Consider the following 12,103-nt stretch of genomic DNA (forward strand, 5'->3'; position numbering starts at 1 on the left):
CAAAGCTGAATACACAAGCTATAAAAGTTTCGTGTGGAGATTGACCAGAGAGCTAGCTAGTACTTGAAATATAACATTTCATAATACTCGAGACTTGACAGATACAAGATTAATTTAAAGGAACACTGTTGACAGGAAGTTAGTAATGATGTAACTTTTCCATGCTGCATTATCAAAATATCCTGTCTCCCTCATTTTCAGCATATGTACAATACCTAATTTTTCTGATATATGATGCAATGAAGAGAAATGTAGATAACAACCTCTATGAGTGGGATTTATGGTATACTTTAAGAGAGATAACTATTTCTGCTATTTTTTTTTTTTTTTTAAATCAGAATGTCTAGGAAAGGAAATTTTCCTTCATTTTTATTTAGACACTGTCTCAACTCAAAATTTTTCTGATGGAATGAGAAATTCTACAAACCACATGGATTTGCAACAGAAAGCCCTCTATCTCCTCTATGTGCTGACTTATTCATGGACAACTTTGAAAAGGATGTATTGTTATGTTGTTAAGAGTCAAAGCTGTATAGCTGAGAGGAGACCTCCACATAGCCTTTAAAGGAATGCAGAGAACCGACCAGGGCTTCTGACCTAATGTCTAATCCTCACCTTCTCATGGTACACCCTGTTGGGTATCTACCTGGATACTGAACGAACGAGATTGGGCTGGCAATTTGGGATTTAGCTGACAAAATTGTATTCTTATTGGCTTAAACAAAAATACAAAATGATGGTACAACATGAAAAAATTTCATACCGCTGGGGCGTCGCCCGGTTAAACAAGGTCCCCGTTGTTTTCACCAGAGAACCAGGGCAAACAGCGAAAAGTCAGCTACTGGAACAAATCTGAAAACACACCCCAACTCAACATCACCCGAGTTAAAGATCGGTACTATCAACATAAGAAGCCTGAATGGCAAAGAAATGGAGCTAGCTGAGGAATTAGATAAGTACCAGATCGACATAATAGGGGTGACTGAAACAAAAAAGACAAAAACTGGTGAGATCGTTCTGAGCAATAAATACAAAATGTTATATTCAGGCAATGACAATCAAGGAAAAGAATGAGTAGCCGTAGTATTCAACTCTAAATACGAGGCTAATCTTCTTAAATGGCAGGCAATCTCAAGTAGAGTGATGTGGGAAATTATGAGAATGGGGAACTGGACAATGAGACTTATTTGTGCCTATGGTTCCACAGTAGGTTCTACTAAGGTGAAAGTGGAGGAATTTTTTGAGGCTTTAGAGAAAGCAACTGACACAATGAAAAAGGAAAAGTTAGTCCTTGTTGGGGATCTAAATAGCAGAGTAGGAAATGATTCTCAGGCATACAAAAATATTTTGAGAATATTTGGAGAAAAGAGCAAAGCTAATAATAATGGCAAATACCTGTTGGATTTCTGCTCAGGACATGGACTGGTTATTACTAACGCCATGTTCCAACATAAAAATGTGCACAAATTCACATGGAGAGAAGAGGCAAGGAAAAACAAAAGTCTCATTGACTATGTTACTGTTGATAGTGATGTTTTCTCCCTGGTAGTACAGGACACCAGCATGTACAGAGGATTTGAAATTGGAAGTGATCATTATTTAGTCATGAGCAGGATAAAATTGAATTTCATATTGAAAAGAATAACATGTCAGAAAGTTTTAAAGCGAATAAAAGTTGAGCAGCTCTCGGATGTGAACTGTAGATTAAAATACACAAAGATTATTGAAGAAAAAATGAAAAAGTTTGAGAACAGGAACCAAACCTTGGAGATACAGTGACAATCCTTGAAGAAAACCCTGATTGATTCAGCCAGAGAGGCATGTGGTGAGGTTGTCTGCAAGGATAGAAAAATCAGAACTCTATGGTGGACAAAAGAGGTTAAAGAGGCAGTGAAGGAAAAGAAGAAAGCATATCAAAAATTCCTGGTAAATAAGTCAGCTTGTGCTCTTAGAGAATACAGAGACAAATGTAAGAAAGCTAAACACGGTGTAAAACTGGCTAAACAATAGTCATGAGAAGACTTTGGTAAGATCATAGAAAACAAATATCAAGAAGGTAGCAAGATTCTTGTGTAGAGGCTTAAGTGCTGTGAGGACATTATGTTGGAGGTTTTGATGGATTTTTTACAAGACTCAAAAAGAATTAAAATAGAATTTAATAATTCCTATATTTCGTCCTAGTCACTAGGACATCTACGGGGATTACAAAAACAATTAATGTAACATGCACACAAAAACTTACAATACTAAGCCCCAACCACGTGGGTGACACTAAAGTCCTATCTAGGTGGAGTGCCCTCTAGCGGCGGTAGTAGGTGGCCTGGAATGTAAGGTGGGACATCTGGTGATGAGTGTTTCCCAAATCTTCGGAAGCTTAATGCAACCGTATTTATTAAGATTTGGTTGGTTTCTGAGAGCTGCTGCTGCTGCTTCTAAGAAAAGTCTCGATTTCTTGAATTTGCTGTGGTGGAATATGGTGGTTTTTTTTCCCTGATACTCTGTGGGTGGTGTCCAAAACATGGTCAGCCAAGCCTGAATGGCCATAGTTGTGTTTAATGATGTATGACTTGTGTTCTTCCAGGCGGATTGCTGCTGATCTGCCTGTCTGTCCAAAGTACGCAAGCTTACAGGAACAGGGTACTTTGTAAACTCCAGGCAGAGAGAGAGGAGGGAGCTGATATTTCGTAGAACGGATAAGGGTAGCAAGTTTGCAGTAGGGCTTATATGCTGTGTGTAGGTTATACTTTTTTAGTATCTTGGATATTTTTTCCGAAGTGCCACGGATGTAGGGTATGGTGATGGCATTTTTAAAATCTTGTTGATGAGAGGGACGGGGAATGGGGGAGGAATTGATTATTTTTTTGATACTGTGTTCGCTGTAGCCATTGGAGAGGAAAGTTCTGTGTATGTGGTTAAGCTCAGTAGTGAGGGCAGTTCCACTGGAACAAAGATTGTGGGCTCTGTTGGTAAGAGTTTTAATGATGCCATATTGTTGTGAGGGGTGGTGGTGGTGGTGGGAGAGTTTGTGAATGTATCTGCCTGTGTGTGTGTGGGTTTTCTGTATACCGTGTGAAGGCAAGTGTATCATTAGGCAGGCGTGTGACTAAGGTGTCTAGGAAGGGTAAACAATTGTTCTTTTCCTTTTCCATAGTAAACTGAATTCTTGGATGTAGGCTATTGAGATGACTGAGGAAGGAGTCTAACGTGTCTGGGCCATGGGGCCAAATAGAGAACACATCATCAACATATCTTAGCCGGATAGAAGGTTTGAGTGGGGCTGAGTCTATGGCTCGTTTTTCGAAATCTTCCATATAGAAATTGGCAAGGGGGGGGGGGGGGGGGTGAGAGGGGGGGGGGGAACCCATGGCGGTTCACTCTATCTACTTGTAGATTTTGTTATTCCAAGAGAAATACCCAGAGTTGATAGCAAAGGAAAAGAGATCTAAGATGTCAGAGGGAAAAACGTTTTCTAAGAGAGATAAAGTGTCAGTAGATGCCACCAATGCACCTTGTTACAGACTGTCTAAACAGCTGGCCAACTCTCTGTCCCCCGTCACAGGAAATTCAGCTTCGTATATAAAAAACTCGACCCACTTTAAAGCCCTCACAGAAAATTTAACCTTGAATAATACAGACATATTAGTAAGCTTTGATATCTCCTCTTTGTTTACCAATATTCCCTTAACTGACACTTTATCTCTCTTAGAAAACACTTTCCCCTTTGACATCTTAGATCTCTTTTCCTTTGCTATTAACTCTGGGTATTTCTCTTGGAATAACAAAATCTACAAGCAGATAGAGGAAACCGCCATGGGCTCCCCCCTCTCACCCCCCCCCCCTTGCCAATTTCTATATGGAAGATTTCGAAAAACGAGCCATAGACTCAGCCCCACTCAAACCTTCTATCTGGCTAAGATATGTAGATGATGTGTTCTCTATTTGGCCTCATGGCCCAGACACGTTAGACTCCTTCCTCGGTCATCTCAATAGCCTACATCCAAGAATCCAGTTTACTATGGAAAAGGAAAAGAACAATTGTTTACCCTTCCTAGACACCTTAGTTACGCGCCTGCCTAATGATACACTTGCCTTCACTGTATACAGAAAACCCACACACACAGGCAGATACATTCACAAACTCTCCCACCACCACCACCACCCCTCACAACAATATGGCATCATTAAAACCCTTACCAAGAGAGCCCACAATCTTTGTTCCAGTGGAACTGCCCTCACTACTGAGCTTAACCACATACACAGAACTTTCCTCTCCAATGGCTACAGCGAACACAGTATCAAAAAAATAATCAATTCCTCCCCCATTCCCCATCCCTCTCATCAACAAGAATTTAAAAATGCCATCACCATACCTTACATCCGTGGCACTTCGGAAAAAATATCCAAGATACTAAAAAAGTATAACCTACACACAGCATATAAGCCCTACTGCAAACTTGCTACCCTTATCCGTTCTACGAAAGATCAGCTCCCTCCTCTCTCTCTGCCTGGAGTTTACAAAGTACCCTGTTCCTGTAAGCTTGCGTACTTTGGACAGACAGGCAGATCAGCATCCATCCACCTGGAAGAACGCAAGTCGTACATCGTTAAACACAACTATGGCCATTCAGGCTTGGCTGACCATGTTTTGGACACCACCCACAGAGTATCATGGAAGAAAACCACCATGCTTCACCACAGCAAATTCAAGAAAGAGAGACTTTTCTTAGAAGCAGCAGCAGCAGCTCTCAGAAACCAACCAAATCTTAATAAATACGGTTGCATTAAGCTTCCGAAGATTTGGGAAACACTCATCACCAGATGTCCCACCTTACATTCCAGGCCACCTACTACCTCCCCTAGAGGGCGCTCCACCTAGATAGGACTTTAGTGTCACCCACGTGGTTGGGCTTAGTATTGTTTGTTATTTGTGTTTATGTTACATTAATTGTTTTTGTAATCCCCGTAGATGTCCTAGTGACTAGGACGAAATATAGGAAGTATTAAATTCTATTTTAATTCTTTTTGAGTGTTGTAAAAAATCCATTAAACCTCCAACATAAGGTAGCAAGATATTCTGGAGGTTGTTGAAGGAGCTCAGAAATGGAAGAAAGAGTGCTGTGAAAGGAATCAGAGAGATGATAAAGGTGACATGAAAACATGAGAAAAAGATATATTTGAAGTATAGAGTAATTACTTTGAAAAACTGCTAAATGAAATGAGCAGTGATGATAGCACAGTGGTAAAAAACACTGACCAGGCATGCAGTCAGGAATACATATCCATACTTGAAGTAGAAAAAGCCATGAAAGGCTTGAAATGTGGAAAGGCAGCAGGAATAGATGATATTGTACCAGAAATGCTGAAGTATGGTGGTATAAGAGTCTTACAGTGGCTGCACTGCATAGTTCAGAAAGCCTGGACAGAGGGACAAATTCCTGATGATTGGAGTAGAGCTCTCATAGTATCCATATATAAAAAGGGAAATAAAACTGAATGTGAGAATTACAGAGGTATTTCCCTACTGAGTGTTCCTGGCAAGATCTATGCAAGTATACTTCAGAAACGGTTGAGAAGAATTGTGGAAGAAAAGCTTAGTGAAGAACAAGCTGGATTCAGGCCAAATAGAGGCTGTCAGGTTCAGATCTTCACTTTACGACAAATAGTCGAGAAAGCATGGGAATATAACAAAGATCTGTATTTAAGTTTTGTCGATTTGGAAAAGGCATATGACAAGGTGCCAAGAGAGAAGCTATTTAATATGCTACAGTTATATGGTGTCAATGGGAAATATATCAAGCAATACTTTGTATTTGAGTTGTAAGTCGGCAGTTAGAATTGAAGTACAGGAAGATGGTTTAATGTTAAATCTGGTGTGAGACAAGGATGTACATTATCCCCTCTGTTATTCATTATCTATATGGATCACATGATGAAGGAAAGTGGTATTAAACATGATATCAAAATTGGAGATGTTAATGTCAACTCTTTGCTTTATACGGATGATGTTATACTTCTAAATAAATCCGCTACAAGTCTGCAAGATTCTCTGACTAAATTGAATAACTGTTGTAATAGATATGGTATGAAGGTCAGCAATAAAAAGACAAAGACAATGAAAATAGGCAGAATCATTGAAAATGTCAACTGCGTTGTGAACGGAAAACCTGTGGAACAAGTAAAACATTTCAGTTACTTAGGCATGATTTTTAATAAAGATGGTAAATTAAATATGGAAATAGACAACAGAATCAACAAAGCTGGTATGGTAGGAATTCTCAGGTGGTATGGTCACTTAAACAGAATGGGCGAGGGAAGATTAGCAAAACAAGTGTTCTCTGACAGGTTGGCAGCAAAACGACCCAGATATAGGTGGATTGATACGTTACAAAGTGCCTGAGACGATAGAAATATAAGATCTGATAATGTCGGGGTCTTGGCAAGTAACAGACTGATTTGGAGGAAAATTGTAGATAGGAAGTTGGTAATGATGTAAATTTTTCATGTAGTACTATCATATCCTGTACACCCTTGAGGGTGTACAGGATATGACATGGCAGGAATTTGATGATGATGTCTTGTTATCTACAAATCCTAAACTGTCACTTTGGTGGAGATACATAAATGACATATTTATAATATGGAAACACAGTGTGGCTAAGTTACATGATTTTCTTTAATCTATTAACTCCTTCCACCATAAAATCAAATTCACTTTAGAACTTGAAGGAAATGAAGGAAAATTAAGGAAAATGAAGGAAAGTTACTTTTCCAAGATGATCTAACTTTGAAAAAAAGCAGAAGGAGGCATCTCTCTTAAATTGTACCATAAGGACACTCATACAGGTCATTATCTACATTTCTTTTTGTTGCGCATATAACACAAAAATTTATATTGGCAAACTTTCTCAAAAAATCGGCAATATTCTGAAATCTCATGACATAAGAGTGGCCTTCAAATCTATTGTGAGTGTACGAACTCTGTTACACTCACCTAAGGACCATAACCCTTTCAACAAACATCCTGGAGTTTACAATATTCCTGTGGCCTTACTTACATAGGACAAACATCCAGAAGTTAGCAATAAGGCAAAAGGAGCATATTGGAGATGTCAATAACAGCTCAGGCCTGGCATTCCGTTTCTTCCACACTCACCATAATATTGAATGGGACAAGAGCTCCATGCCTTAAATAGAAGACAACTTCAACGCCCACAACATCAAAGAGGATACGATGGTGATTCAATCAAAAGGCACTCTCAACAGAAACCGAGGAATGCTTTTATGTGACATTTGGAAGTAACTTATTAGATCTTCCGATGTATATACTAAAATACGCGATAGGTTTGCAAAACTATCGCGTATACCTGAGGAACAATGACCGACCAGTGCCAGCTTCCATGCTCCACTTGTTTCTGTTTTTACTTGTATTTTTGTGTAACGGTTCCTATACATTCAGTTTTTAGTTATGTAATGATTCATATTTACCACTTATTGTATATTTGTTTGTTCTTCCTAACCCAGACAAAGCCACTAGTATATGTGATGAAATTAGCAAGTATAATTAAATAACTGTATAAACAAAAATGAATGTTTAAATAGAAAAATAGAACATTTAAATCGAATGGACAACAGCAGACTACCAAAAATATTATACAAATATAAAATAAGTAGAAAAAGAAGAATCAGCAGACCAAGAAAGAGATGGCACGAGACCGGAACAGGCCACCTGGACTAAAATTCCTGATATGTAGTGTCCCAAAAAATTCATTTAGAAGTATTACAAATGTTTTATTCTTCTTACTCTCAGCAATGATTTGCTGACTTGATTTCTGTGCTTATTCCCCCTCATTTCTGTGGATATTTCTATGATGAAGCCTACCCTTAATTTTGCTGAAGCTATTTCAGTAGCTGACCCAAGTTCCTTGAAGAAAACAGCAGGAGCTACTGTATATCTCAAGAGGTAATGCCTAAGTTGGCATAATATAGTCTCCATAAAACCAACATATTCAAGGAATACAGAACATGATTTAGCCAGCTAATTTCTAACCGCCCCTTCATTTGTTTGTTCGGCATTCAAATGAATACCTAATACTGGAATGGGATATATATCACACAAAAAGACTGGACATAAAAAGGTGATCAAAATTAAGGCCTTGTGGAGTGCCATCCAATGATCCAAATGCTGAGAAACTTTGCAGGAATACACTGTGCGTCATGCAGAAGCAATATCTGTGAAAAAAGTAGTTCCAAAATTCACCACCAGGGGCACTGTAAACACCAAATGCATGGAATTTGTGTATCATGCAACTCAGCAGGTGCTTTAAAAAGATGGACAGGGGATTTTTCCCTTCATTTGGGTTGCTAATACTGTTCACAGTGATGGTACTAACCTTGCCCCAACATGCTTTGTTAATGAAGCTGTACTACCTAAACAATTACAATGCTGTCATTGCACCCTGAGAATTTCATCACCTAAACAAATGTTGACAAGATTCAATATTTCCATGTGCTCTGTGATGAATGATTGGTTGTTTGAAAAAATTAGACCTGGCAGAGGTTGTAAATCGGTCAGTTCACAACAAGTGAATGAAGTTGCTACTGCCATTGTGGAGCAGAAAATGAATAACAGCGTTGTCTCCTGCCATGCACATCCTGCATCAAGACACATGGATGTGCCTTATACAATTAACTGAAAAATTCTACAGAAGATTCGGCATTGCTATCCATTCAAGATAATTCTAACACAGGAGTTGTGCTTTCACAACTTTGAAAGTTCACCAACATTCGCTTTAACATTTTGTGAGGAGATGAGGCTCACTTTCACCTGAACAGAGCTGTGAATACCCATAATTGCCATGTATCGGTAAGTAAAAAAGTATGCAATTCAACAAATTCCTTTACATTCATCCAAAATTAGTGTCTAGTGTGGTTTTATTTATCACTAGATCATTCTTCTTTGAAGACATTCACCAGTCAGGTCCTGTGACCTGCTTAGCTACTGCCAAGATGGATTGCAATATGATGAAGAATTTTGTTGTGCCACAGTTACAACAGTGCTTGTGCATGCATTCAGTCATGCAGGATGAGCCCCCCCTCCCCCCCATATACACATCGGTCAATCTATACATGAAGTTCTTTGAGAACATTTTACAGAAGCTAGAGTGATCAGTTATGCATTTCCCACTATATTCACCTATCTGACCTCTATGACTTCTGGCTCTGAGGATTTCTCAAAGACAGGGTTTATTGGGATCCTCCTGATATCAACGGTGAAAGATAGCTGTATTCTGCTGTTGAACCACTGTACAAAGGATGCAGTTAGTGGCATACCAGGAAGGGCAGCACGTTAAACAGCACAGTCTGGGAATAAAAATGTTTATTTATGCTCATGTTGCTTCTCTCCTTCTTACACATACAAAATAAATTACATCTACATTCAGTGTCCCATGGTGGTGAATTTTGGACACCCCCCCCAGATATTGCTTCTGCATGATGTAGAATGCATTCCTGCAAAGTTTCACAGCATTTGGATCACTGGGTGGTGCTCCACAAGGCCTTAAACAGGAATACTTTAATTTTGATCACCCTGTATTTATTATTATATATATACATGTGACCACTCTCCTTCCTCCTCCACACATACACATACCTAGAAAAGGCTGCAAAATTATAGTATATTAGTACTGGGGATGGGGACTACAGATTTTTTTTTTTTCTTCTATTTTTATAATTTTTTGTAATTCGTTTGGAATGTTGTTCATTTTTACTTGATTGAGAAACTGCTCTATAGACTAAAAATGGAAATTTTCAAGCCACTTCAGACCTCCAATCAGCAGTAGTCTCACACTGGGTGGGAGATGAATTTCATCTCCCACTGTTGGCTAGCTAATTATTATTAGTAATAGCATTATTTCTTTAAATAATTCTATCCACAGAATGTTGAATGCCTATAGTACAAGGGAAAAACAGAATTGGATAACTCCATAGCTAAAAAATTACAACATCATAACATTGTGCTGTAATTTTTAAGCAACTTCAGTTCACCAGTAAGCAGGATGTTGGTCTTACCAGATGATAAATCATTTACAATCTAAAGATTTTAATCTATGACTATAGCTATAGAGAAGAGGACACCTATTTATATTAAAGATAACAGAAAATATTGTGAAAATCAGATTTCAATAATGTGCAGTTATAACAATTAAGTACCATTACTAAGATGCATTATTAAATTAAAAGTAAAAGGCACTACATACCAATATTTCTTGACCTTGTAAAAAGTCTGCTTGTTTCACTCATAAAGCGATCCACATGACTTTGACCTTTTTCCCATAATGCAATTGGAATGTCCATAATATTGCATATAAAGCATATTGCTGTTAGAGGACTGTGTAGGAACAAGGTAAATAGGTTCCCTTTGTGCTGCTGGTCTAAACAGTAAATATAACACATTAATAAGAAACAAGTGATTCAAAAAGCAAATTATTTAATGACATGGTCATAATTATCAGAGAAATTAAATTTTTTCTCTTTTTTATATATTTATGAATATTTTCTTATCAAAAATTCTAAATGTAGCTAATAGAAAACAAACTAGTAATGGTAATATAACAGGGTAAGGTATATAACATACGGATTGCTTACTTCCAGAGTGATTTAATATAAATAACACTTACTGAATTTTAAATTAAGTGTAAAAATAAAAGAAAAATATATAAAAACATCAAAGAAAAAAAATGAAAGAAAGAGTGCATTTTCATTGATATAGCATTAATGATATAACATTTATTATCCCATAACTCAACCTTGAGTCATTTAATGGAATCCTGAATAACAAATTTTATTTAATTTCATGAAGTCAAAGAGGATTCATTATTATCATTGTGCTAAATTTGCCAATAAAAAAATCAATTATATAAAAATAAAAAAAGCTTTCATACTAGATTTCAATCCAAGATTGAAAATACTGTACCAAACATATAAACTTCCTTAGCATGCCTTTTATAACTTTTATGTACAATACAGTTTAAATTGTTTGGAGTCAAAATTTTGACTATTAGCATTTCTTTTGTTTCCAACTATCACAATGCTCGTGATATGTAAAAATGTTGAATTTGTACTAACTGGCACCTGATAGAATTCACAGTATTCACACAAAATTCTATGAGCTGACAGTCTGACCAAATTTCAACATTTTTACAAAATTGTACACGCGTGTTCTTCTAACCGGATGGTTGCTGATCGGCCTGTCTGTCCAAAGTAAGCCAGTTTACACGCCCAAGGTACTCTATACTCCAGGCACTGAGAGAGGAGGGAGTTGGTCTTTGGTGGAAAGGATAAGTGTAGCAAATTTACAGTGGGGCTTAAAAGCTATATGGTGGTTGTACTTTTTTATATGATCTGGCTAGTTTTTCTGATGTACCACAGATGTAAGGTATGGTGATGGCATTTCTGAAGTCCTTCTGAAGAGATGGTCAGGGAATGGAGAAGGACTTGATTATTATTTTTCATTCTGTAGTCACTGTAGCCATTGGAAAGGAAGGTGTTATGTATGTGTTTGAGTTCGGTTTAAACTGAACTGTCAGATCAGCAACCATCTGTGTTAGAATAACACAAGTCATACATCTGCAATCACAATTATGGTCAATCTGGCCTTGCAGACCATGTTTTGGATACAACCCACAGGATCTCCTGGAAAAAAACCACTATGCTCCACCATAGTAAATTCAAAAAAGAAAGACTATTCTTTGAATCTGCATCTGCACTTAAAAAATCAACCAAATTTAAACAAATGCAGTTGCATTAAACTTCCCAAAATTTGGGAAACATTTATTTATTTATTCATATGGAGTTTCCTCCCTTTTCTCCCCCGTCCCTATTGGGGCGAGTTGAGCCCTCTCATGGGGAGTTAAGTATTAATGGCTGTAGATCCGTGTGTGTTCACTTTGCCTACTTGCAGAATGAAAACCCCCAGATAAACTGGGGTGGGGGGAAGAAAATCCTGCTATCCACGCCCAAGACCGGCTAACTTGGCAATGGCTGAGGAAGATCCTTAAGCTCCTCACGTTGGCGATGGGTATCGAACCCAGGACACTCCTTCCCC

At 37.9% G+C, this 12,103-nt stretch overlaps 1 protein-coding gene across 2 annotated transcripts in view; it reads right to left on the reverse strand.

Annotated features, from left to right (window-relative positions):
* LOC150103860 (protein SCAI) overlaps window positions 1-12,103 on the reverse strand; it is a 399,077-nt gene that overhangs the window by 50,861 nt on the left and 336,113 nt on the right. For both annotated transcript variants that reach the window (XM_090396561.1, XM_090396560.1), the window contains one exon: window positions 10,257-10,430. In XM_090396561.1, coding sequence (XP_090252687.1) covers window positions 10,257-10,430 — 174 coding nt within the window. The remainder of the gene's footprint in view (window positions 1-10,256; window positions 10,431-12,103) is intronic.

This window comes from Typopeltis vanoorti, chromosome 8 (assembly GCF_054136105.1).
Source record: "Typopeltis vanoorti isolate ZY-2024b chromosome 8, IOZ_Tvanoo_1.0, whole genome shotgun sequence".
In the NCBI taxonomy this organism is placed as follows: Eukaryota; Metazoa; Arthropoda; class Arachnida; order Uropygi; family Thelyphonidae; genus Typopeltis; species Typopeltis vanoorti.